General features: G+C 39.2%; 2 protein-coding genes across 3 annotated transcripts in view; one reads left to right on the top strand and one right to left on the bottom strand.

The window, feature by feature from the left end:
- Positions 1–1,344: 1,344 nt before the first annotated feature.
- On the bottom strand, positions 1,345–13,692 carry GTF2H5 (general transcription factor IIH subunit 5). 2 transcript variants are annotated; one of them, XM_041735592.1, is made up of 3 exons: positions 13,626–13,692; positions 12,713–12,784; positions 1,345–1,796 (listed from the first exon to the last, which is right to left on the bottom strand). In XM_041735592.1, exons 2-3 carry the CDS (start codon positions 12,745–12,747, stop codon positions 1,616–1,618), a joined length of 216 nt encoding a protein of 71 aa, XP_041591526.1. In that variant the 5' UTR covers positions 12,748–12,784; positions 13,626–13,692; the 3' UTR covers positions 1,345–1,615. The 2 variants fall into 2 exon arrangements, with proteins under 2 accessions (XP_041591526.1, XP_041591520.1); XM_041735586.1 differs by lacking the exon at positions 13,626–13,692 and adding an exon at positions 13,385–13,614.
- A 116-nt stretch (positions 13,693–13,808) lies between these two features.
- SERAC1 (serine active site containing 1) overlaps positions 13,809–25,211 on the top strand; it is a 71,975-nt gene continuing 60,572 nt past the window's right edge. The window contains exon 1 of the mRNA XM_041746260.1: positions 13,809–13,897. The gene's annotated coding sequence lies outside the window, so the exon portion shown is untranslated. The remainder of the gene's footprint in view (positions 13,898–25,211) is intronic.

Raw genomic sequence — 25,211 nt, 5'->3', positions numbered from 1 at the left:
ATATGGTCTCTCAAATTATTTTATTGTACTGTCATTACCCTCTTTCTGTTTTTGTTTTTTGTTTGTTTTAAAAGATTTTATTTATTTATTCATGAGAGACACAGAGAGGCAGAGACACAGGGAGAGGGAGAAGCAGACTCCATGCAGGGAGCCTGACATGGGACTCGATCCCAGGTCTCCAGGATCATGCCCTGGGCTGAAGGTGGCGCTAAACCCTGGGCCACCAGGGCTGCCCACCCTCTTTCCTCTTATAGGATCCTCATGAGATGATAAAATGCCCACATGATGAGATGAAGCGATATGAATGATGTAGGCATTGTGACAGTATCAGCTTACTATTGACCTTCTGACAATAGTGAGGAGAATCATCTGCTTCTAGACCTTGGCTGACTGTGGAGAGCAAAATTGCAGATAAGGGAGGACCTACTGTACCAAGCAGTGGAAATGTCCAGCTTGAGTGAGTGAAAATGGTACACAGGGGCTTTGAGTAAGCACACCATAGGAGGGGAAAAAACTGGGTTTGATAGAATTCCATATAGCATCACAAAAGTCCTCTTCTTTCTTAGAAGAAAATCTCATCCCTGGGAACGTATCCTAGTTAACACTACCTTCAGGAAGGGAAGCAAAGCTCCTATTGGAGTTATTATTTCTGCCTCCAATCAATCATAAAACCATAGGCAATAGATCTTATCCTAATCATGCCACTTCCCATAAGACTCAATTTATTTCTATCTACTCCTCTTTCCCTTTCTTTAAAACTGATTTTTTTTTTTTTTAAACAAAAAAACACTTGCCCTGATGGGAAAGGAAAATGTGACTAAAAAAGTTTGAACAAGGAAAAGCTAAAGCTTGCAAGGCACCATGTCCCTTTCCCATTTGGTTATTTCTTCCACACTTTTTTTTTTTTTTTTTAAAGTAGGCTCCATGCCCAGTGTGGAGCACAATAAGGGTCTTGAACTCATGATCCTGAGATAAGAATCGGACGCTTAAATGAGCTGCCCAGGCAGCCCAGGCCCTCTGTACTTTTAAAACTGTATTTCTAGGGAAATGCAAAGTATAGCTTACATCAATGTTCCATGGTTCTCTTTCCCACCTTCTTCATCAATAAAGCTGGCCAGTATCCAGATATTTGTAAAGACATAAATATTACCAAAGGTCCCACCTTGGTATACTTACCTAAATAATTAATGTGAAGTTTCTAATTAGAACAGAACACCACCCAGATTATAAAATTCTACAATTATTAGCAGGAACAAGCAAACAAACACCTAGATTAAACTGATAAATGCATATTCCATTATATTCTTAATGTATTAAATTGGTATTAAAAAGGTAGGAAAACCATTTATATTTATATTTTAATGTAGGATAATAAAAGTCAAATTACAGACAATCATTAAAGTTTTTTCTTTCTTTTTTTAAATCCTAGAGTACATATACCGAAAAAACAACAAGAAAATCATTTCAGGGACTTTTTTCTGAACAAATGACATCACAGTTTTTCCCATAATATGCAACTAAGCAGCTAAGTCTAATCTGTCATGTAGGACACCGAATAGTGACAGTCTCTCACATTTGCTACTTGTAATTCCTAAGTGGTCAATATTGAGTACTTTCACTTCTGGGTAAGAGAAAAAGCATTTTGGTCCATTAATTCACCTACTCGCTCCTGGAGGACATTAACCAACTCTGCTATAACAAAGACATGAGTGTCATCAATGTCTTGAATGATGAACTTCTTCCCTAAGGCATTTGATTCATCCAAGTACAGCAGGAACTGCTTCATGGCAGGGTCACTGCAGAGACAAACACAAGATAATGACACATTGTGTTATCAAATTATACCTAAGCAATTAGAATTGGGCATGCAGAATTTTTAGAATAACTCAAAAAGTTCTAAACTGTTAACTCAATCCGTCATTCCCTCTGTCTCAAGCATTAATGATTTGTAGACATAACTTCATTTTATTTATTTTTTTCATGACTTCATTTTAGAACTGTTCCTTTAGGTTTTAGAGAAAGAGGCCAATGAGATTTTAAAACAGTAATTTGTCACTGACAAGTGAACAAGTAATGTTCAGAGGTTTGTAGTTAATAGGGCTTAGAACCACACCTCGCTTAACTGATTTAAAAAATGAATTTCCTTACTTGCCCATGACCATTACATTTAAGAAGACAATAGATTTTTCACTATCTTGTCAGTGAAAAATTTAATTTACAAAACCAGTTAAACAGTCACTGTGATAAAGTAGGGTGTACAGCAAAAGTCAGATCTGAATTCAATCCCAGCTTTATCACTTGCGTGACATTACTATGTACTTAATCTCTAAAGCCTCAAAATGAGCCCACATAACTGTTATTAACAGTTTATTAATTAAAAGAGAATAATTAAGTTATTCTCCTTTAAATTAAAAGAGAATAATTCCAAAGATGGTGTTTGGCTTGCAGTAGGTTCTCAGTTTTTCTTCCTTCCTTAAAATTCTGAACTTCCTAAATTTGAACTCACTTAGAATCTTTTTTTAAAAAAATATTTATTCATGAGAGAGAGAGAGAGAGAGAGAGAGAGAGGGGCAGAGACACAGGTAGAGGGAGAAGCAGGCTCCATGCAGAGAGCCTGATGCGGGACTCAATCCCGGGACTCCAGGATCATGCCTTGGACCGAAGGCAGGTGCTAAACCACTGAGCCACCCAAGGATCCCCTCACTCAGAATCTTTAAAGGAAATCCTACCAAAATCTTCTTCAGGATACTGAGTTCAAAGAACAGATACAAATTCTATTTATTTGTGATTTTTAGTTTGGAATGAATAGAATAAGTCACAAGGAAAAGAGAGATCCAAATTCTAGGATTTACATGGGATGCCTGGGTGGGTCAGTTGGTTAAGTGTCCAACTCTTGATTTCAGGTCAGGTCATGATCTCAGGGTCCTGGAACCAAGCCCCGTGTTGGGCTTTGTGCTCAGTGTAGAGTCTGCTTAAGATTCTCTCTCCTTTTTCCTCTGCCCTCCCCCCAGAGCATGTGCACATGCTCTTGCTCTCTCTCAAATAAGCACATAAACCTAAAAAACCCAAACAAACCCCAAATTTATAGAACTTACAGAAACATATCTCTGCTGTAAAAACCCTGAATCACAACAAAGGACACTCTTTAGACCTAATGTACAATAATGTGTTTAGCAAAAGATGAATATAAAAATGTCAAGTTGCACAGTTTTTTTAAAATCTTAGAGAAAATGTAACTTCATAAAATCTTATGTTTCTTAAGGAATGACAACATCCATTACAAAGATGACTGAATTCAAAAGAGGTCAGTGTAATTACCTAAAAACATAAAAACAAGTTTTACTTCTTTCAAGTACAAACTAGGTATAAGTGAAGCTAACAAGGGTAAAGGATTTATTTCAATCAGTAAATGAGTATGTTCATGGCATATTAACTGTTAATAAAGTCAAGTCTTTCTGAAAATATGATTTTAATTATTTTCAGTAACTTATCATTCAATGATTTTCAAACAATTTACTATACTATAAAATGATGTGAATAAATAAATAAGCCTGCCCACATCAGAACTGACACATTTTAAAATTTAGTTTGTCATCTTACACTTAGGTTCAGAACACTTAGGTTATACTTGTTCACTTAGGTTTGGCAAAATTCAGTCATAGTCTATGGTTGCAGTATTAGAATGACCATTCTAATGTATATAATTGATTGGTTCAGAAGTAAATTTGATACTTAAAGCTTTATTCATTCATTCAATAAATATTTACTGAGCACCTGTCATATGCTAGGCACTACTCTGGTCCTAGGTATCCAGCAGTGAACAAAGTAATTCAGAATCCTGTTACAGAGCTTGCATTCTACTGGTAGCACACACACACACACACAGACACACAGACACAAACACACAGAGCAGGGAAGTAGGATGAAAAATGGCAGTGGTGAGAGTGATAGGATCTTGAAAGTCTGAACAGGGGAAGCAGGGAAAGCCATACTGAGCAGTGAGTGACATCTGAACAAACAGGAGGAGTTAGTAAGCAAGGCGGGTAGACTCAGGCAAGAACATTTTAGGCAGAGTGAATGGCAAGGCCATGGGGGGGGGTGGTGACTAGAGGGCATAGACGAGGGAAATGAGGTCAGAAAGTTAGTTACGGCTAGATCAGATTACATAGGGCCTCGGAGGTGATTTTAGCAAGTTTGGTTTTTACTGAATGACATGATTTAACTTATAAATTGACTTCAATTTTAAATATAAAGATCATACTGCCTGCAGGGTTAAGAGAAGACTGTAGGTATTGAAGGCAGGGGTAAAAACAGGGAGACAGATCAGAAGATGACTACAGTAACCCGGGTTAAGAGACGATAATAGTTTGGACCTATGTGGTAACAGTGAAATGATGAGAGGTGGCTGGATTCTAGATATACAAAGAATATAAAGCCAACATAATTTGCTGAGACTAGACTTCAGCTTGAAAGAGAATAATTAAGGAGACTCCCAACATTTTCAGTCAGAGCAAATGAAAAGGAAGTAAGAACAGGTTTGCTGGGAAGATCAAGAGTTGGGTTTAGGCATGTTACATTTGAGATGCCTACCGGCACCCAAGTGAAGAAAGTGAGTAAGAAGGTGGTTATACAATTCTGGATTTCATTAGCTAAGTCCAGACTGAAGAGAAAAAGTCAGTCCTCAAGCCCCGACAAGGGAGTGAATATAGCTACAGAGAAGAGACCAAGGACCAAGCACCAGTCTCAACAATATCAAAAGGTTAAGAAGAAAAGGACAAATCAGCAAAGTAGATTATAAAGCAGTGACCACTGAGGTAGAAAGAAAACCCTGAGTCCTGGAAGGTTAAGTGAATGTAGGACATTCAGGAAGAGGAAGCAATCCACTGTGTCAGGTACTGGGAACAGGTATAATAAGGATTGAGATCTAAGTGCCAAGGGGACTCACTTATGTGCTTTAAATTGGCATGTTGGTGTTTTTAAATTTTTTGCCATTTGCCTACTATCCTTGCTAATTTAACCATCTCTTGTAACACCTGCACAACATATCATTTATTTTCTTTAAATTGCCTTTAAATCTTGGGGATCCCTGGGTGGCTCAGCAGTTTAGCGCCTGCCTTCAGCCCAGGGCATGGTCCTGTAGTCCCAGGATTGAGTCCCGCATTGGGTTCCCTGCATGAAGCCTGCTTCTCCCTCTGCCTGTGTCTCTGCCTCTCTCTCTGTCTCTCATGAATAAATAAAATCTTAAAAAAAAAATTGCCTTTAAATCAACTTTTTAAGCTTAACCTGGTATGAATCACTAGTCATCCAGACATGTTTTTTTTTCCTCAAATAAACTGGTCATATAAAAACAATTTTTGTCTTCCCCCTCCCTTTTGTGTTCTACTACAAATCAGCTTGAACATCAGTGGCATTCCCCATACCTGGGGAAACACTACTAATGGACAAATGAGATACTTAAAAAGTAAGTGGTCAGTGAGAGACTGAATTTACTACTTCCATTATTAATCACCTCAATGACATTTTTTGAAAGAAAACATATCATTTTGAGACTGAATTCTCTAGCACGTATCTGAAATATAATTTATAATGATTCAAAAGGACAAAATTTAAGAGACTTTTGTTATGAAATATTAAGGTAACTAGAGTATTTTGCCTGAATACAGGGCTATTTATTCTACTTCCTCATGTAGAGAGTCTATGGGAGGAGAACCTGCTGGCAAGAAAAGAAAAACTAAACCAGGTACCCATAGACATACCTGAAGTTCTGAGATCAGGGCTAGTGAGTAAGAAAAACGTGTCTCTGACCTGGAGATATGAAGGGTAGATAGCAATCAACTCCTTCCTACATAACCTGAGTATAACTCCTGTAAAACATAATTCTAAAAAAGTATTATACCACAACGGCTCTACTAAGATGATGTAGTTAGCTGTAAAACTGATCATGGACTTCACTGGTCACCTGCATTATCTGTTCTGTCAGAATGATAATCTTGGCTCTGTCAACAGTAAATATCCTTCCTGATAATAATTAGCTAAGAGGTACAATTACTTAAAAAATCTTAAATTCTCCAAATTCTGTATGTCCTAAGAACAGAATGTTTTAGAAAACTGTTACTGAACATGAAATGGCTTTAAGTTTATTACCTTCTTATAAGCATTTTCCAAAGTGTTTTTGGAATAAGGGTATTGTCCAGCTTGAGATATAGGTACCTTTAATAGGGTCCAGCATACTGTAGGTGCTCAATAAGTATTTCAAATGACTAGGGTCTTAAGAGAAAGAAAGGGCCACCACAGGGGACACTGAGCTAACCAGAATAACAGTCCCAAGTTCCCAATATGACCTACAACAGGTTTATTGTTAAAAACAAAACAAAACACGATGCTAAAGTACTAGACTCAGCCTAAACCCCAAGCCCCAGCTCAGTCAACTTAAATATGTATATTACCTACTTCTATCCCTATTAAAGGATTTGCTGTTACAAAAATATTTGTTATTGCTAACCTGTGTCTATGATATTCTAAGCATATACATACATTCTTTTAAAAAAACTTAATACAATATTATGCTTAGTTTTGTGTTAGTTTACATCAGGCTTAGTAGCTTGGGCTCTGAAGCCAGAATACTATGGTTTAGAATCCCATCTTAGCAGCCTTGTAATCCTGAGCAATTAATTTCTGTGCCTTAATTTCTGTATCTATAAAATTGGGATAATAATACCTGTATCTCATAGGATTGTTGTGAGAACCGAATATTACCAAGTGCTTAGTATAGTATCCATAAATGCTCAGTGTCATTTCAGGAAGGCATTCAGCCTTTTTTATTTAATGTTGTATTACACAGTATCATTGCCCTATACTACTTAAAATGTTTTCAAGTATTTTAATTGCTACATTATTTGATTATAAAATATCACAATCAATGCTTTATTTTTTAGCTTTTAAAGTTATTTTAATTCCAGTTAACATATAGTATAATAGTTTCAGATGTACATTATAGTGATTCAACATTTCCATTTAATGGCTGGTGCTTATCACCACAAGTGTACTTCCTATCTCCATCACCATCAGTTTGTTCTCTATAATTAAGGGTCTATTTCCTGATTCGTCTTGCTTTTTTCCACTTGCTTATTTCTTAAATTTCACGAGTGAAGTCATACAGTATTTATCTTTCTCTGACTGAATTATTTTGCTTAGCATTATAGCCTCTAGCTCCAGCTTCTATACTTTATTAGCACATTCAATTACCAACATTTATTTAAGATTTGAGAGAGTGTACATGCATGCTAGCACATGCAGCAGGGAGGGACAGAGAGAGAATCAGAGAATCTCAAGCAGACTCCATGCTGAGCAGGGAACCCCAACAAAGCGGGGCTAGATCTCCCAACCCTGAGATGACAACCTGAGCTGATATCAAGAGTCAGATGATTAACCAACTGAGCCACCCAGATGCTCCTCAATCTCCTACATTTTTATCCACAGTTCTTTCTTTTTTTTTTAAATTTTTATTTATTTATGATAGTCACACAGAGAGAGAGAGAGAGAGAGAGAGAGAGGCAGAGACAGGCAGAGGGAGAAGCAGGCTCCATGCACCGGGAGCCCGACGTGGGATTTGATACTGGGTCTCCAGGATCGCATCCTGGGCCAAAGGCAGGCGCCAAACCACTGCGCCACCCAGGGATCCCTTTATCCACAGTTCTGATATTTCCTTAGGGTCATTTCTTTAGGATAAACTTCTAGAAATGGAATTATTGTGTTAAACCATATAAAAGCTCAAAAAACCTATTACGAATTGCTTTCTAGATCAGCTGCTGAGGACAGTACTTCTATTATTTATATCAATAGCTCGGTGAGAGCCCGTTCTTTAAAAACTAAGACTGGGCACCTGGGTGGCTCAGGCTATGATCCCAGGGTCCTGGAGTCGAGGCCATCATTGGGCTCCTTGCTCAGCAGGGAGTCTGCTTCTCCCTCTCCCTCTGCCTGCCACTCTCCGTGCTTGTGTTGTGCCAAATACATAAATAAAATCTTAAAAACAACTAAGACTGGAAGCCAATAGTCACTTCATTTAAAAGCTATTTTGATGTAACTAGCCAAAAAGGAAGTTTGGTGGACAAATCGTTTTCATACTGAAACTTGAATCCAAGTTATCAGAATCTACTCTTATATCCACTATTATCACTGTGGTAACAAGAGAAGCTCTAAAAGGAACATTAGTAACATAGGACTTAGACTGAGATTACATTCCTTGACTCAATTCTGTTGACAAAATTCATCTAGTAAACAAATATTTACTAAATATCTCCGGTATATATTTTAGGCACTGTTCTGAGTGGCCAGGAAACTTCAGTGAATATGGCCCTTCTGAGAAGCAGAGGCTCACAAGAGATAATATAAATGCTGTGAAAGAACAGAATAATGGTTAAGACTGGTTTCGCCTTAGTTATTTGCTTCTCATATACAATACCAGTTTAGATGCCAAGCCTAAAAGGGTAAGCTGGTCTAATACCACCTATTTCTCCAGATTCTTTGCTATTATGCTGTAAACTAGTTGGAATTTGCACCTCTGCAACAAATCTTCCTTATGGAAGCACTTGCCAAACCAGGTGTAATAACTGTCACACCTGGGGTCTGCTCGAGCACCTGCAATTTGTTGGGATATGCTACTTGCTTTGATATTGCTGCGCTTGGCTAAATTCGGGAAAAGGCTTAGTGTGAGGCTGGCAGTTGATAGTGGTGGATCCCAACAAAGAGGAAGTTTTCATCAATCTCATTTTGATATAAAAACACAAATTTATAAACAAAAGAACTTCAATTTAGCTTTAGATTTTGGTATTTGATAAAATAAGCCTTTGAGGAAAGCATCCTCTCCTATCCCAGTACCTTTTTTCCAATTCACCGATAGTTGGGCCTTAATGGCCATTAATATGATTTGCTTCTTTCTTATAGACTCCTAACCAGTTAAAAGGAACGGACAGACGCGGAATTTAAATATGGCAATAAGTGAAGGCATTCTAAGGCAGGTGTCAAATTAAGACTCCCCTCTTGAATGAGGCCATACACACCTGAGCAGTATTTTGCTGGCTGCCTGAAGAGAGTAAGTGGAACAGCACTATATATGCTATTATAGATGACCTTCGATGGTAAAAAGGCTGGAATTTGGAAAGAATCACTGGAATAATGGAAGTAGTTTTAGGAGATTGAGTGTTTTGCCTATAAACTCCAGACCTGTCAAATTCATACTCCAGTACACCTAAAGGCTCCACATAATCTATGGGGATTATGAATAAACAGATACTATATATATTACTAAGGAATCTTCTCTTTGGCATCAAATACAGACATGAAGGAAGCTGAAGGACTTTTCCAATTACCACCCCAACATGTACATCTGATTGTGAAGTACCCAACAGCCCTGACCATGTCCTTCATGAATCTGTTATTTCTTAGGGCTCAACTCTTTTTGGAAGATTTAATCTTTGGGAAGACAGTTATTCTTTTTTTTTTTTTTTTGACAGTTATTCTTTTGAAAAATTGTGCAAGCTACACTTTAGAATTCACCTTGAAGGAAAAAATTAAAGTTTCACAAGGATAGTGTCCATCTGCATAATAAAATTTTAGTGGTTCTAGTGCAAAACAATTCTCCAGAGGAAAACTGATGATCACACTTAAGCCAATTAAGTGCTTCTCAAACTTAAAATGTTTCTTAATAAGTTCCTTTGCATACACAATTCTAATTAGGAGATTTAGGGTGAAGTCTGAAAATTTACATTTCTAACAAGTTCCAGATGATACTGGTGCTGCTAGTCTGGGGGATTACATAGAAAAAGCAAAGTGATAGTGGGCCGTTAGAACCCAGGTAGAATTCAGAGGTTTGATTACATGATAGCAAACCAGACAGGCAGCTCAGCAAATTAGGAAACTAACACCTCAGCTCCTCTCACAAATCTGTACTCTGTCCTCAAGGCTACACTGAAAGCCTACTGCTGAGATTTTAATGAGTCTCCTACAGTTACGCTCTTTAAAATGCAGTCCACCCACGATAATTTTTCAAATTATAGACTTAACACAATCCCAATCATCATGCCAAAAGGATTCAGACAGACTAAATTATTCTAAGTTTATTCTTGAATAGACAACAATGACAAAGAATGCATATGGGACAGGATTAAGCAAAGTAGGAGAGTGAAGCAATGATAAAAAGAGGTATCATCTATCATGAGAGAAGGGAATAAATGGTGTGAAACAATTGTTCAACCAATAAACAAAAGTGAATTCAGATCTTTACCGAATATGCCCCTCCTCCCAATAGAGTCTAGATAAATGAAATGTAACGTCAACAAAAAAATACAAAAATCTTACAAGAGAGATTTATTAAATCCAGAGGTGAAGATCAAAGAGTCAGAAGAAACAAAAGGGGGAAAACTGATAGCTGACATTATGTATCCTTTGTGTTTAAAAAACAAAACAAAACAAAACAAAACAAAACAAAACGGGGACGCCTGGGTGGCTCAGCGGTTTAGTGCCTGTCTTCGGCCGAGGGTGTGATTCCAGGGTCCCAAGATCCAGTCCTGTATCGGGCTCACTGCATGGAGCCTGCTTCTCCCTCTGCCTGTGTCTCTGCCTTTCTCTCTGTCTCTCATAAATAAATAAAATCTTAAAAACAAAACAAAACCAAAAAAAGCATTCAAAGACCAGTGAGGAAAACGTTTCTATTAGTTCCAACAAAGTTTTAGGAAAAATAAAATAAAAAATTAGCCTACAAGGTTTTCAAAAGAAAACAGCACATGTGTTTAGAACTTAATGGGATCTGGATCCTGTCCCCTCACTTTCCCAAATGTTTTCCTCTAAGCAGTTTAGTCTTATCAACATACATTCTAGTCTCTCACTCTAAAACCAAAATAACAAGAATCAGAGACCCTTATTACATCCTTCCTCAGTTATCAACCAATTTCTCCACTCCATTGCTCAATTATTACAACAAAACTTCCCCAAAGAGTCTCCACTTCCTCACCTACTTTTTCCCTTTCCAAAATACTCCAATCTATCCTACCTCTCCACTAAAACAGCTCTCATAGCTGAAAAGCTCTTCAAAGGAAGGAAGGAAGAAATCGTTGACTACAAGTTTTTCATCCTATTCCACTTCTCATCATCACTGGACATGGCCCACTTACCTTCACGAAACCTTCCCTCTTAGCTTCCCTCCTATATCACTGGCTCTTTTCTTGTCTTTGTTGTGTCTCTATCCAAACATTAAATCTGCACTGCTCACTACTGGGCACTTGAAATGTGGCCGGCCTGTGGGATGGGCTGTAAAAGTGAACTCCACACTGGATTTTGAAGCTGTGGTATGAAAAAGGACTTAGCAGAATTTTGAAATCTTAGTACAAACTTTGAAGATTTAGAACGTGTTGAAATATCTTGGAAACACTGGGTTAAATAAAACATTAATATCAGGTGCTTCAATTAACTCTTAATGTGGCTACTAGAAGACTTAAGCCTACATACGTGGCTTACATTATATTTCTATAGGACAATGCTACTCTATTTTTTTCTTTAAAGATTTTATTTATTCATGAGAGACAGACATAGGCAGAGGGAGAAGCAGGCTCCCTGCACATCCCTGATGTGGTACTTGATCCAGGATCCTGGGATCATTACCTGAGTCGAAGGCAGATGCTCAACCACAGAGCCACCCAGTCGTCCCTGTTCCATTTTTTAAAAAAAGACTTTATTTATTTATTCATGAGAGACACAGAGAGGCAGAGGGAGAGAAGTAGGCTCCCCATGGGGAACCTGATGTGGGACTCGATCTCAGGACCCAGGGACCACGATGTGAACTGAAGGCAGACACTTAACCACTGAGCCACCCAGGTGCCCCACAGGACAATGCTGCTCTAAATGCCAGAAGTATCCTACAGTTTGGTTTTGCTCCTCCCACAGCCCTGCTATCAACAAGTAGAGACTGCGCAAGGACTGGTCCAATAATTCAGGTTTTCAGACTGTCTAACACAAAGTCCTACGTAGCTTGCTTTGAGAAATTCAATGCTGCCCATTAAGGTTTCTAGCTTCATTAAATGTGTGCCTAGTGTAAGCCTTCCATTAGCTCTTGATTTGCTTACTCTTTCAAGACTAGTTTGTGATGATGAAGACCTAGGCAGACTAAATTTTGAGTCACTGATTGGAGGACAATACCAGAGCTGCTCCCCTAAAGAGCGCTGATCTAAAAAAAAAAAAAATACACTGCTCCGGACCAACAGGTGTTGGAAATGTGTCAATTACATTAACTGGACTGAGACCTTGAAATCTGGTACCAGGAAGAAAGGTAGCAACAAAATCTCTCCCAGTTACTACATAAGAAAAATAAAGTTAAGAAAGCTAAAAGACTGGATTTATGGGATCCCTGGGTGGCGCAGCGGTTTGGCGCCTACCTTTGGCCCAGGGCGCGATCCTGGAGACCCGGGATGAATCCCACGTCCGGCTCCCAGTGCATGGAGCCTGCTTCTCCCTCTGCCTGTGTCTCTGCCTCTCTCTCTCTCTCTCTCTCTCTGTGTGTGTGTGTGTGTGTGTGTGACTATCATAAATAAATAAAAATTAAAAAAAAAAAGACTGGATTTATTTAGGTCTTGAAACAAAAATATGGATTTTAGATGAGGTACACATACATCAAGATTCAATACGGAGATTTAAATTGCATTAAGTATCAAAAACTACTAACCATTCTATCAGCACTCCTTTCAAGACGTTAACCATCTTTTTCCCAGTCTAGAAGGTGCAGCTGACCTTTAAACTGCAAATAAAAGAGGTAAGGTGACAATAAATTAAAAAAAAAAACACCCTTATACTTTGGAGATCTGCCTCTGAAAGGAGGCAAAGTTGTTAAATGTCAGATTAAACGTTTAAGTCTGTGAAAAACATCGGGCTGACATGAGGAAAACATAGATATTCTGATTTTTAAAATATCGGAATGTTAATGCAGAAATCTTCCCTCCAAAGGCCACCCATTAAAAAAAAATAATACTAAAAACAAATAAAAGCAAGCAGCCTATATCTCTACGCCCGCGTACCCAATCCAGCTCTGGAACAGGAGTCAGGAGATTTCCATTCCCACCCAGGATAATGATAAAAGATAAGATTCCGGGAGGCAGAAGTCACGTAACGGCAGCCGTGAAAGGTATGGCGAGGCCGAACATTTTCATCCCACTGATACGATAGAGCGAAGAGACCAAGCCGTCGCTTCGGGGCAAGAAATTAAAAAAAAAAAAAAAAAAAAAAAGAGAGAGAGAGAGAGAATCCAGGTCTCCAGCTCTTGTGTTTTTTACCTCGTAAACCAGGCTCCCCAGTGGTATGCCCTAGGAGGAAAATCTCCCTCGCAGCGGACGCAGCTTACCCCTTGAACTTCCACGCCGGGCGCGAGCCCGGGCCTCCAGGGAGGGGATGCACGAAGGACTGCGGGACGGCCCGCGGCCTCTGCAGGAAGGGCCCCGAGACGGCGCGGGATGCCGCCCTGTGCCCCAGCACCCGCAGGACAGGCTCCCGCGTCTCCTCCTCCCCTCCCCGCTTTCCTCCGGAGCGCTCGGCTTCCCCCGCACCCCACTTCCCGGCTCGCGGGGACAGCCGACACCACATACCTCTCTCCCCCACCGAAGCTGCAGCACGTCGGCCCGGTCAGGAGTCCCTGCGCCGGCTACGTCATCGGCCAGCGACGCGCTTGTGGGTGGGGCGCGCCGGCGGGAGGCGGGGCGCCAGTCGGGCCGAGGGGGCGGGGCGCGACGGGGGCGGGGTCACGTGCCGTCGGTAGCCGGCCCGGGGGCTCAGGCTGGAGCGGCGGCGGAGGGTGGGCTCCCTGCCGACTGGCGCGGCGCTGAGCCGCAGAGGGCTGGCCGAGGCCGCGTGCCGGCAGGTAGGAAGCGGAGTCCGGGCTCGCGGGGGCGGGCGAGGGCGAGGGCGTGGGCGAGGCGGGCACCCCCGCTGACCCGAGCGGCTCGCCACCTGCCGCGGGGCGGAGGGCCTCTCGGAGCGCCGGCCGCCCGCTCCTCCTCGGCCGCTGCCCAGCTCTGGTTTCTGTGTGAGGCCCGGAAATCACCTGCGGGGGTGAGCCCCGACTGCCCGGGCGCGGAAGGGTGATAAGGAGCAGGCGACAGTCTCATTCAGAAGGGAGCCTGCCCGACCACGGCGTCCAGCTCCCACCCGAAGGGATGCATAGATCGGGTGCTGATGGGTCTTTAAGCCGCGAACGGTCACGTTAAGACCCCACAGGGTTCCAGAATTAATCCTTTCCTCAGATTTTGATGTGTAGTCTAATAGGGCTCTCTGTTTAATTATTTTTTACTACTGGAGGTATGAGGTTATTGCTTAGGTTCCTTAGGTTAAATTGTATTTACCCAATTCAGCTAAGCGCTTCTGGTGCTTCTGCGATTTATGAACCCAGCTCTTACATTCATTTCCCGTTTTCTGGCCCTCATTTTTTCCCCCCCCTCTCTTTGGTTTCCGTATTATTGGTTCTGCGCTCGCCCTAGGTATGATTCATACAGAGTGTTGTGGTTTTTTTTTTTTATTTTTTAGAATTTTTTTTTTATTTTTAAAATTTTTCAAGTATGATTGACATAGAATGTAACGTTAGTTTCAGGTGTGTCATATAAATATTCAGCAATTCCATGCATTACCTATTGCTCCTCACTGTAAGTGTACTTTTTTTTAATTTTATTTATTTATGAGACAGAAAGAGAGAGAGAGAGAGAGAGAGGCAGAGACACAGGCAGAGGGAGAAGCAGGCTCCATGCAGGGAGCCCGACTGGGACTCGATCCTGGGTCTCCAGGATCACGCCCTGGGCTGAAGGCAGGCGCTAAACCGCTGAGCCACCCGGCCTGCCCTTTTTCCTTGTTTCTTAAATCCCCACACAGGAGGGAAATCTTAGAGTATTTATCTTTGACTGACTTATTTCACTTAACGTTACAATCTTTAGATCCGTCTGTATTTAAAATGGCAAGATTCCATTCCTATTTAAGGCTGAGTGATAGTCCATTGCATATGTAGATCGTGCTTGCTTTTCCATTCATCCATGGATACACACTTGGGCTGCTTCTGTATCTTGGCTATTGTAAATAATGCTGCAATAAACATAAGGGGTGCTTGTATCTTTTTGAATTAATGTTTTCATTTACTTTGGGTAAATAGCCAGTAGAGGAATTACTAGATTGTGTGGTAATTCTTTAATTTTTTGGGGAACTTCTATACTGGTTTCCACCGTGGCTGCACCAGCTTTCATTCCCACCAACAGTGCACGAGGGTTTCTTTTTTCCCACATCCTTGTCAGCACTTGTTATTTCCAAGTATCTCTTTCTTTTCTTTCTTTCATGCACTCTCCTCCTTGACCTTCTCAGTGACTTGTCACTCTTGTGCCCAGGTGCTGTCCTGAGGCCTACACATTAATCACCTGTGAGTAATCTAAGTACTTCCTCTTAAACTGAGCTAGTTCTTTCACCATGACTTCAAAACCTGCCTTCCTGTGTTTCTCTGAATTATCCAGATTTAAAATCCCCATCCATTTATTCAGCAAACATTTTTGTGCACCTGGTATGTGCCAGACACTGTTCTAGACACTGGGAATACAGTGATGAACAAGTAATTACAGTAGGGGGAGGAAGATCCCAAAATCAGTTAACAAGAAGGTAGATGGTGATGTAATAAAGAGTGATTAGAAAGGCTACTTTGTTTAAAGGGTGTCAGAATTGCCTTCAGAGCCCCCAGATTATATAACTTAGGTAGGCTCTGGGGAGGAACATGCAAAATAGGTGCAGTATTTATCTGGAAAAGTAAACTAACATAAATAGCTAAGAAAAGTTTAGACATACTGTATCAAAATATAAAACTACAGCATTCAAAACAGTGTGATAGTAATATGAGACAGAACAATGTAATAGAATAAACATCCCAGAAACATTACAAAAATGTGTGTGTATATGTGTAGGGATACATATACATGAATTGGTAAAGTAAGGGGAAAGAGCACAAATCATAGGAAAGGGAAGTATTACTCAATGGTGAAAAAATGACCTTAAGGAAGAGTTCATTGTTCTTTTTTTAAATTTTATTTTATTTATTCATGAGAGACACAGAGAGGCAGAGACACAGGCAGAGGGAGAAGCAGGCTCCCTGCAGGGAGCCGGATGTGGGACTGGATCCCAGGATCTTGGGATCACAACCCAAGCCAAAGGCAGACCCTCAACCACTAAGCCACTCACGCGCCCCCAGGAAGATTTCTGAATTAAAAAATAACATCTCTGTACCAGCAATAACTAGGAATTTTAATTTAAAAAGGTATTTGTAATAGTATTCAAAACTAAAGATATCTAGAAATAGATCAAACTAAAATTGTATAGTCCTCTAGGGAAGGAATTATAGTGTTCTATTGAAACATATAACAGAAGACCCAAGTAAATGAAGAGATACACCTTATTCATGGGTTGACTCAATATATAAAGGTGTCCATTTTCCTCCATTCTACAAATTCATCAGAATTCCAATTAAAATAGTACATAATTTTTCATGGATCTTGACATGCTGAACCTAAAATATATGGAAAGCCAAAGGACTAAGAATGGCTAAATCAACTTTATAAAAAAGATTAAATGAAGTCCCTTCTTCCCAGATATCAAAACTTAATATGAAGCCGTAATAATTAAGACTACTTAATTATTAATTACTATAGTATTGGTTCAGGGATAGAAAAGTGGTCAGATGGAATAGAATAGAAAGCCTAGAAACACACACAGATAAATATGGGAGCTTAGTATACCGTTGCTTAGTATACCATTAAGTGGTATTCTAAAACGGGAGGATGCACTAAATGTTCACTAAATGTTGAAATACATGGTATCCATATAGAATGAAGACTAAATTAGAGTCCTGTTACTGTCCATTCGCAACAGAAATTTCCAGATGGATTAAGGACTTCAGTGCAAAGGACATCTATATAATATTTAGAAAAATATAAGGGAGGCTATAGTTTACAGAAAAGGTTTTTTTCACATAGAATTTACCATTTTAGCCACTTTTAGGTGTATAGTTTGGTGGCATTTATGTTCTTATGTAACTGTCACTACTGTCTATTTCCAGAACTTTTTCATCTCTCTGGGAAGGATTTCGTAAGTTACAAAAAGCACACTGAGGATGCTATTGAATTATTCCAAATGAGAGATGATGGTGATTTGAACTAGAGGGGTAACCGTAAAGATGAAGAAAGGTAGGTGGATTAAGGATGTATTTAGATGTCAGAGAGCAGGGATTGTGCATGGTTGGGACAGGACCCTGGGATCATGACCTGAGCTGAAGGCAGGCGCTTAACTGACTGAGCTACTCAGGTGCCCTAATAGGTAGGCAGACCATAGATGGTGTGGCAGCAGCTCCATGATCACCAGGGACTTGGGCTCTTCTTTGTTGCTGTTCTGCCAGTGTAGAATGCTACCTCGTGGTTGAGATGGCTGCTTGAATTCCAACTGCCTCCTGCACATAGCAAGAAGGAAAGGGGAAAGGTACTCTTTTAAGGATACTTCGAAGAAGTTGCATGTGACATATCCACATATAGCCCATTAACTGGTTTTTGATCAGTGATCACACTTAACTAGAGGGAAAAATAGTTAATATAGTCTTTATTCAGCTATCTATACGCCCAGCTACAATTCAGGTGTTTTAGTAATAAGAACGAAGAGGAAATTGGATGTTTTGTTATAGTTTGTTTTTTTCTGCAACCAGGGCAATGAAGCTACCATTGTGAAAGCTCTGGTGACTTCCCTGTTGTTAAATTTAATGGAGTTTTTGAGTATTTGTTTCATTTGGTATTCATAATCTCCCCTTTCTTACTTTCTGTGTCCTCAGAATTTCTCCTGTTTTCCACTTAAAATTAGTATTTCACATTTAATGCAATCACAGTCATAATCCCGAAGGCTTTTTATTTTTTAATTTTTTTAGATTTATTTATTTATTTATTTATTTATTTATTTATTTATTTATTTATTTATTTATGATAGACATAGAGAGAGGCAGAGACACAGGAGGAGGGAGAAGCAGGCTTCATGCCGGGAGCCCAATGTGGGACTCGATCCTGGGACTCCAGGATCGCGCTCTGGGCCAAAGGCGGGCGCTAAACCTGCTGAGCCACCCAGGGATCCCCCCAAAGGCTTTTTAAAAATAGAAATTGACAAGCTGACTTTAAAATTATATGAAAGTACCAAAGACCTAGAATAGTCAGTCTTGAAAAGGAAGAACAAAACCAGAGAATTTGTACTATCTAGCGTAAAGATTTATTAAATAACTTTAATCAAGATGGTATGGTATTTACATAAGGATAAACAGAGATGAATGAAATGGAATAGAGTCCAGAGACATGCCCATACTTAGAGACAGTTGATTTTCATTTTTTTTTGTTTTTTAAATATTTTATTTATTTATTCATGAGAAACACACACACACACACACACACACACACAGAAGTAGACTCCATGCAGGAAGCTCGACGTGGGACTCAATCCTGGATCCCAGGATCACACCCTGGGCCGAAGGCAGACACCCAACTGCTAAGCCACCCAGGCGTCCTGACAGTTGATTTTCAAACAAGGCACAAGTCAATTGAGTGAGGAAAGTAAAATGTTTTCAACAAATAATGCTGAAACTATTGAATATCATGGGGGAGGGGGGGAACCAAACCTGTTTAACCCAATACACAAAAATTAATTTGAGATGGATCAAAGACCTAGAAGTAAAAGGTAAAACAAACTTCTAGGAGAATTTCTGTGATCTTGAGGTAGGCAGCAATATCTAAGACAGGACATAGAATGCAGTGGCAGTAGAAGAAAAGTTTGATAAAAGAGACATGAATATAAAACTTTCATCAGAAGGTATCTTTAAGAAAGTGAATAGACAAGTGACAGACTAGGAGAAGATATTTGTAGTGTATATGTATATTTATCTGATAAAGAATTTGTAGTGTATATGTACATTTATCTGATAAAGAATTTGATAAAGAGCTGATAACTCATTTATATTTTTTAAAAAGATTTTATTTATTCATGAGAGAGGCAGAGGTACAGGCAGAGGGAGAAGCAGGCTCACTGTGGGCACCCTGATGTGGGACTCGATCCCAGGACCCTAGGATCATGCCCTGTGTCAAAGGCAATCTGCTCAACCACTTAGCTACCCAGGTGCCCCTGATAACTCATACCAACGGTCCAAATTAAAAATGGCTAAAAGACTTGAACAGACACTTCATACAAAAATAAATGTAAATGGCTGACATGAATATGAAAAAGTGCTTGACATCATTTTCCGGGAATTCCAAATTAAAAACACGAGGAGATACTACCATGTACTCACTAAAATGGCTAAAACAAAAAAGGCTGACAGCATCAAGTATTGTTGAGGATGTGGAACAACTGGAACTCCCATACTCCCTCCTTATTGGTTGCAGTGTGAAATGGTACAATCATGTTGGAAAAATATCTGGCAGTGTCTTACAAAGTTAAACATATATCTGCCCTATGACCTAGCAGCTCCACTCCTAGGTACTTACCCAAAATAAATGAAAAACGAAAACCTCTATAAAAAGTGTCGTATCAGAACTCTCATAGTAGCTTACGGTAGGCGGAATACTGACCACTGCCTGAAGTTGTCCATGCCCAAATCCCTGGGACCTATGGATATGTTATGTTATGTGGCAAGAAAGGACTTTGCAGATAGCATTAAAGTTTTAGAACTTAAGTTAGGGAGATTATTTTAGATTATCTGAAAGAGCCTAATATAATCACATGGATCCTTAAAGTAGAATAGGAGAGCAGAAGAGCCAGAAGAAAAGGCAATGTGAAAAGGATGAACTGTTGCTGGTTCTGAGCTGTAGAAGGCTACCTGCAAAGACCAGAGGATGGCACCCAGAAAACAACTAGCAAGGAAACCAGGACCTCACTCTGACAGCTGCATGGAACAGAATTCTGCTAACACCCTGAAAGAGCCTGGAATTGAGTTCTTGCTCAGAGCTTTCAATAAGTAATGCAGCCCTGCTAACATCTTGGTTGCAGCCTTATGAGACTAAAAACAGAAACTCAATCTAAAATAGTGCCTAAAGCCAAATTCTTCCGTAGAAAAGCTGAGGAGAAGATAAAGGGTGTGTGTGTGGGGGGGGGGGGGGGCGCCTGTGTTCTAGTAGCTTGAAGCCACATAGGGGGAAGTTCATTAAATGCTAACAAGTGCTTTTCAAAAAATAAAAATAAAATAGTGACTTAGAATCTGCATTTTCATAATCTGATAATCCTAAAATGCATTTTTAGAAGGACTTTTTTATACACTATTCTTTAATAAATTCACCCCAACAAATACTTTCAATTAATGATATGTGCTAATGACTCAAATCTGTATAGCTTAGACCTATCTGCCGAACCCATATAATTTAGTGGACATCTTCTGTGAATATTGTAAAGGAACCTTACTCTTAGCATATGAAATTGGGGTTTATCCTTCCCAAATTAATTTCTGTTCTTGTATTTCCCTATATTGGTAAATGTTACCTGTATAACCCCTGTATACCCCAGTATTCCAAACCAGAAACTGAGAACTATAACCATCTCCCTGTTATTCATTATTCTCCACCTTTTTCAAGTGGTTATTAGAATCTGTTTTCTTAATAGTTTCTAAATCTGTTAGGTCATTTTTCTCAGAGCTGCTGCTTTATTTTATTTTATTTTTTAAGATTTTATTCACTCATGAGAGAGAGAGAGAGGCAGAGACAGAAGCAGGCTTCTCATGGGGAGCCTGATATGTGACTCGATCCCAGGACCCCAGGATCATGACCTGAGCCCAAAGGTAGATGCTCAACCACTGAGCCACACAGGCATCCCAGAGTGGCTGCTTTATTATTTTTTTAAGATTTATTTATGTATTTATGATAGAGAAAGAGAGAGGCAGAGACACAGGAGGAGGGAGAAGCAGGCTCCATGCTGGGAGCTCGACGTGGGACTCGATCCTAGGACTCCAGGATCGCACCCTGGGCCAAAGGTAGGCGCTAAACCGCTGAGCTACCCAGGGATCCCCGAGTGGCTGCTTTAAATCAAGTACACGTTTCTCCTTGATTATCATTAAAGGCGTCTCTATTAGTTTTTCGCCACTGCTGCTTTGGCTTTTCTCCAGACTATTCGCAGTCTTGTCAAGTTAAAAAATTTTTTTTTACCATGTTACTCCATTTCTTAAGGTTAATCCCCCAACAGCTTCCTATAATTCAAGGTAAACTTCAGACTCCTTAATTTAGCTATAAGGGACTTTAATGGTTTACTGCTATGTTAGTAATCAACAGAATGAGCTGACATAAAGTCAGAAAGGAGAAGACCTGAAAAACACTGTCAACCAACTTGATTTAGTAGACATTTGTATAACTTTCTGCCCCAAAACAACTGAATGTACATTCAAGTCCATATGAAACATTCACCAAGATAGACCATATTCTGTGCCATAGAACAAACCAAGTTTTAAAAGAATTGAAAATATAAAAAGCCTTTTCTCCAGCCACAGTGGAATTAAGCTAAAAATCAGAGATACCTGGAAGTAACCAAATATTTGGAAATTAGCACACTTCTAAATATTCTGTGGGTCAAAAAGGAAGTCAATATAATAATTGGGTCAACATATAGATTAATGAAACAATATATAGTAGTAGTCGTGTATACACATGGCCATTACACAATTATTTTTTGGCAAGGATGCAAAGGCAATTAAACGAGGAAATGATAGTCTTTTCAACAAATGATTCTGAAAAAATTGCATATTTATTTGTAAAAAAATTGCATATTTATTTGTAAAAAGAACAACTCTGGCCAATACTTTTCACCGTATATAAAAATTCACTTAGAATGGATTATATAAGTGTAAATGTAAAAACCTAAAACTATAAATCTTGTAAGGAAAGGTATAGGGGACTATCTTGGTGACCCTGAGTTAGGCAAGGATTTCTTTTGTGCAACAGCAAAAGCATTCATAAAGTAAAGATGGTTTAATTTGACTTTGTCAAAATTGAGAATTATTGCTTTCTAAAAACACAGTTAAGAGAATGAAAGGACAAGCCATAGACTGGAAGAAAATATTTGCAAATTGTATATCTAACAAAGATCTTTTTTTTTTTTTTAACAAAGATCTTTTATCCAGCATATATATACAGTATTCCCAAAACTCAATAAGAAAACACTTTTTTAAAATCTTTTTTTAAATATTTATTTATTTATTTATTTATTTATTTATTTATTTATTTATTTATTTATTTATGAGAGAGGGGCAAAGACACAGGAGGAGGGAAAAGCAGGCTCCATGCCAGGAGCCTGACGTGGGACTCGATCCCGGGACTCCAGGATCGCGCCCCGGACCAAAGGCAGGCGCTAAACCGCTGAGCCACCCAGGGATCCCCAGCAAACAATCTTATTAAAAACGGGCAAAAGATTTTAATATACTCTTCACTAAAGAATAGAGATGGCGGGGATCCCTGGGTGGCGCAGTGGTTTGGCGCCTGCCTTTGGCCCAGGGCGCGATCCTGGAGACCCGAGATCGAATCCCACATCGGGCTCCTGGTGCATGGAGCCTGCTTCTCCCTCTGCCTGTTTTCTGCCTCTCTCTCTCTCTGTGACTATCATAAATAAATAAAAAAAAAATTAAAAAAAAAGAATAGAGATGGCAGATACAAAATATGGAAAGAGCCAGGTGTCCATTGATGGATGGAGAAAGAAGATGTGATATATATAAAATTTTTTTTTAAGATTTATTTATTCAGAGAGAGAGAGAGAAAGGCAGAGACACAGGCAGAGGGAGAAGCAGGCTCCATGCAGGAAGCCCAATGTGGGACTCGATCCCTGGTCTCCAGGATCACACCCCAGGCTGCAGGAGGTGCCAAACCGCTGCGCCACTGGGGCTGCCCGTGTGTGTGTGTGTGTGTGTGTATACATATGTATACACACACACACACACTGAAATATCACTCAGCCATCAAAAAAGAATGAAATCTTGCCATTTGTAATGAGGTGGATGGAACTAGAGGTTATTATGCCAGTGAAATAAGTCAGAGAAAGACATACCAAATGATTTCACTAATTGTGGAATTTGAGAAACAAAACAAATGAACATAGGGGAAGGGAAAGAAAAATAAAATGAGATAAAAACAGGAAGGGAGGCAAACCATAAGAGACTTAACTATAGGAAACAAAATGAGGGTTGCTGGAGGGAAGTTGGTTGAGAAGATGGGGTAATTGGATGATGGGCATTAAGGAGAGCTCTTGATGTAATATGCAACTATGAATCAGGGGATCCCTGGGTGGCGCAGCGGTTTGGCGCCTGCCTTTGGCCCAGGGCGCGATCCTGGAGACCCGGGATCGAATCCCACGTCAGGCTCCCAGTGCATGGAGCCTGCTTCTCCCTCTGCCTGTGTCTCTGCCTCTCTCTCTCTCTCTCTCTCTCTCTCTATCATAAAAAAAAAAACATTAAAAAAATATGCAACTATGAATCACTAAATTCTACCCTGGAAACTAAATAATACACTAAATGTTAACTAAATTCAATTTAAATAATTTTTTTTAAAGTAAAAAGGGAAAAAATAAAGGTGACAGATAAACACATGAAAAGGTGTTAATATCATTGATCATTGATGAGATGCAAGTTAAATATATAATGAGCTATTACTACACACCTGTTAGAATGAATAAAATAAAAGCAACTGACCATATCAAGTATGAATCAAGTTACAGAACACCTGGAACTCCAATAATTTATTGGTGGAATACAGAATGGTACATCCGGTTTGGAAAAGTTTGGCAGTTTCTTATAAAGTTAAAATACATTTATGTTTGACTCACATCTAGATTATTATCCAAGTGAAATGAAAATTTATGTTCATACAAAAAAAAAAAAAACTATGCAAATGTTTATAGCTGAAACAACCCAAATATCCCTCAGCTGGGGAATGTATAAACAAACCAGTAATATCCATGTATGGAATAATACTAGCCAGTAAAAAGAATGAATTACTGATATAACAACACAGATAATTCTCAATTGCTTTTTGCTAAGTAAAGGAAATCAGACTTATAGGCTACGTCCTGTATGTTTCCATTTATATGACTTTCTTGCAAAGGTAAAACTAGGGTCAGGAAAACAAATCAGTGGTTTCCAAAACTGGTATCAAAGAGATTTGATAACAAAAGGGCACAAAAATGTTTGGATTGGTAAGAGTGTTTTTATATTTTGGTTTGATTACATTGTCAAAACTTTGAACATTTAACAGGGTATTATCATATCTAAATCACCTTAAAATGAAAAACAATGTGTATGAACAAAATTGTTACTTTTCCTCTGAAACTGAGAACAATTTTTAAGAGATACTGATTTAGACAATGAGGAATTATTGAAAGATTTGAAGCGAGGGAAAATGTGCTTAGATTTAAAAAATTACTTTTACTTCCAGGCAGAACCCTCTGCTTCTTTCACATACATGAAAACTTTAGTTAAAATGTAATAGGACTTGGAATTGTGAGAAGGAGGAGAAAAAGAAACTCAGAAGAAAGTCATAGCACTGAGGGAAGGTTGAAGAATTTACAGGATTATTAGAAACTGATGGAGAACTTAATTACTTGGACCTACCACGCATGTAGAGTTAAAGATGATACCGAAAGGCATATACCTTCAAGGAGTTAGGGATTAGAAGATTTCTTCCCATTAGACTATAGATATAGCATTGGAAACTTTTTACCAGGAACATGAAAGAGTGGAAATTGGAACTCTAAGTATACACCACTTATGTTTGTGGGGTTTGAATTGACACTGTCCTTATAATGCTGGGAATCCAAGTTGAGAAATCTGTAAATTAGTAATACCTTTTATATTTTGAGAAAATTTGAAAGTCTGCTATGGCTCAGAGCATATAGGACTCTTGTAGAAAATATTCCTACTGAAGATGACCTCTTAATCAAAGATTACAAAAAATTTAAGCAAACAGATTACCAAAAAGGATAACCAGCCCTAATTATTAGAAATAGTAGTTCCAACAGACAAACTTTATACTATGTTTAAAGTGTAAAGGAAGGTTTAGAAACCATATGTATCAGTTAGCTATTTATTGCATTTTAAACTACCCCAAAGCCAAATAGCTAAAACAACCTTTTTATTATTGCTTCCCAGTCAAAAGGTTAGAAATGAGGTT

Source organism: Vulpes lagopus, chromosome 2 (assembly GCF_018345385.1).
Source record: "Vulpes lagopus strain Blue_001 chromosome 2, ASM1834538v1, whole genome shotgun sequence".
Lineage (NCBI taxonomy): Eukaryota > Metazoa > Chordata > Mammalia > Carnivora > Canidae > Vulpes > Vulpes lagopus.
This window is presented reverse-complemented; position numbering and strand designations above follow the sequence as displayed.

What these genes read in the sequence shown, in the direction of transcription:
- GTF2H5 (XM_041735592.1), bottom strand. Translation starts at nt 12,747, where the DNA reads ATGGTTAACGTCTTGAAAGGAGTGCTGATAGAATG. An exon ending in AAAGGAGTGCTGATAGAATG is followed by an intron (nt 1,797 to 12,712) that starts GTTAGTAGTTTT and finishes TTGTCTCTGCAG; the next exon opens with TGACCCTGCCATGAAGCAGT.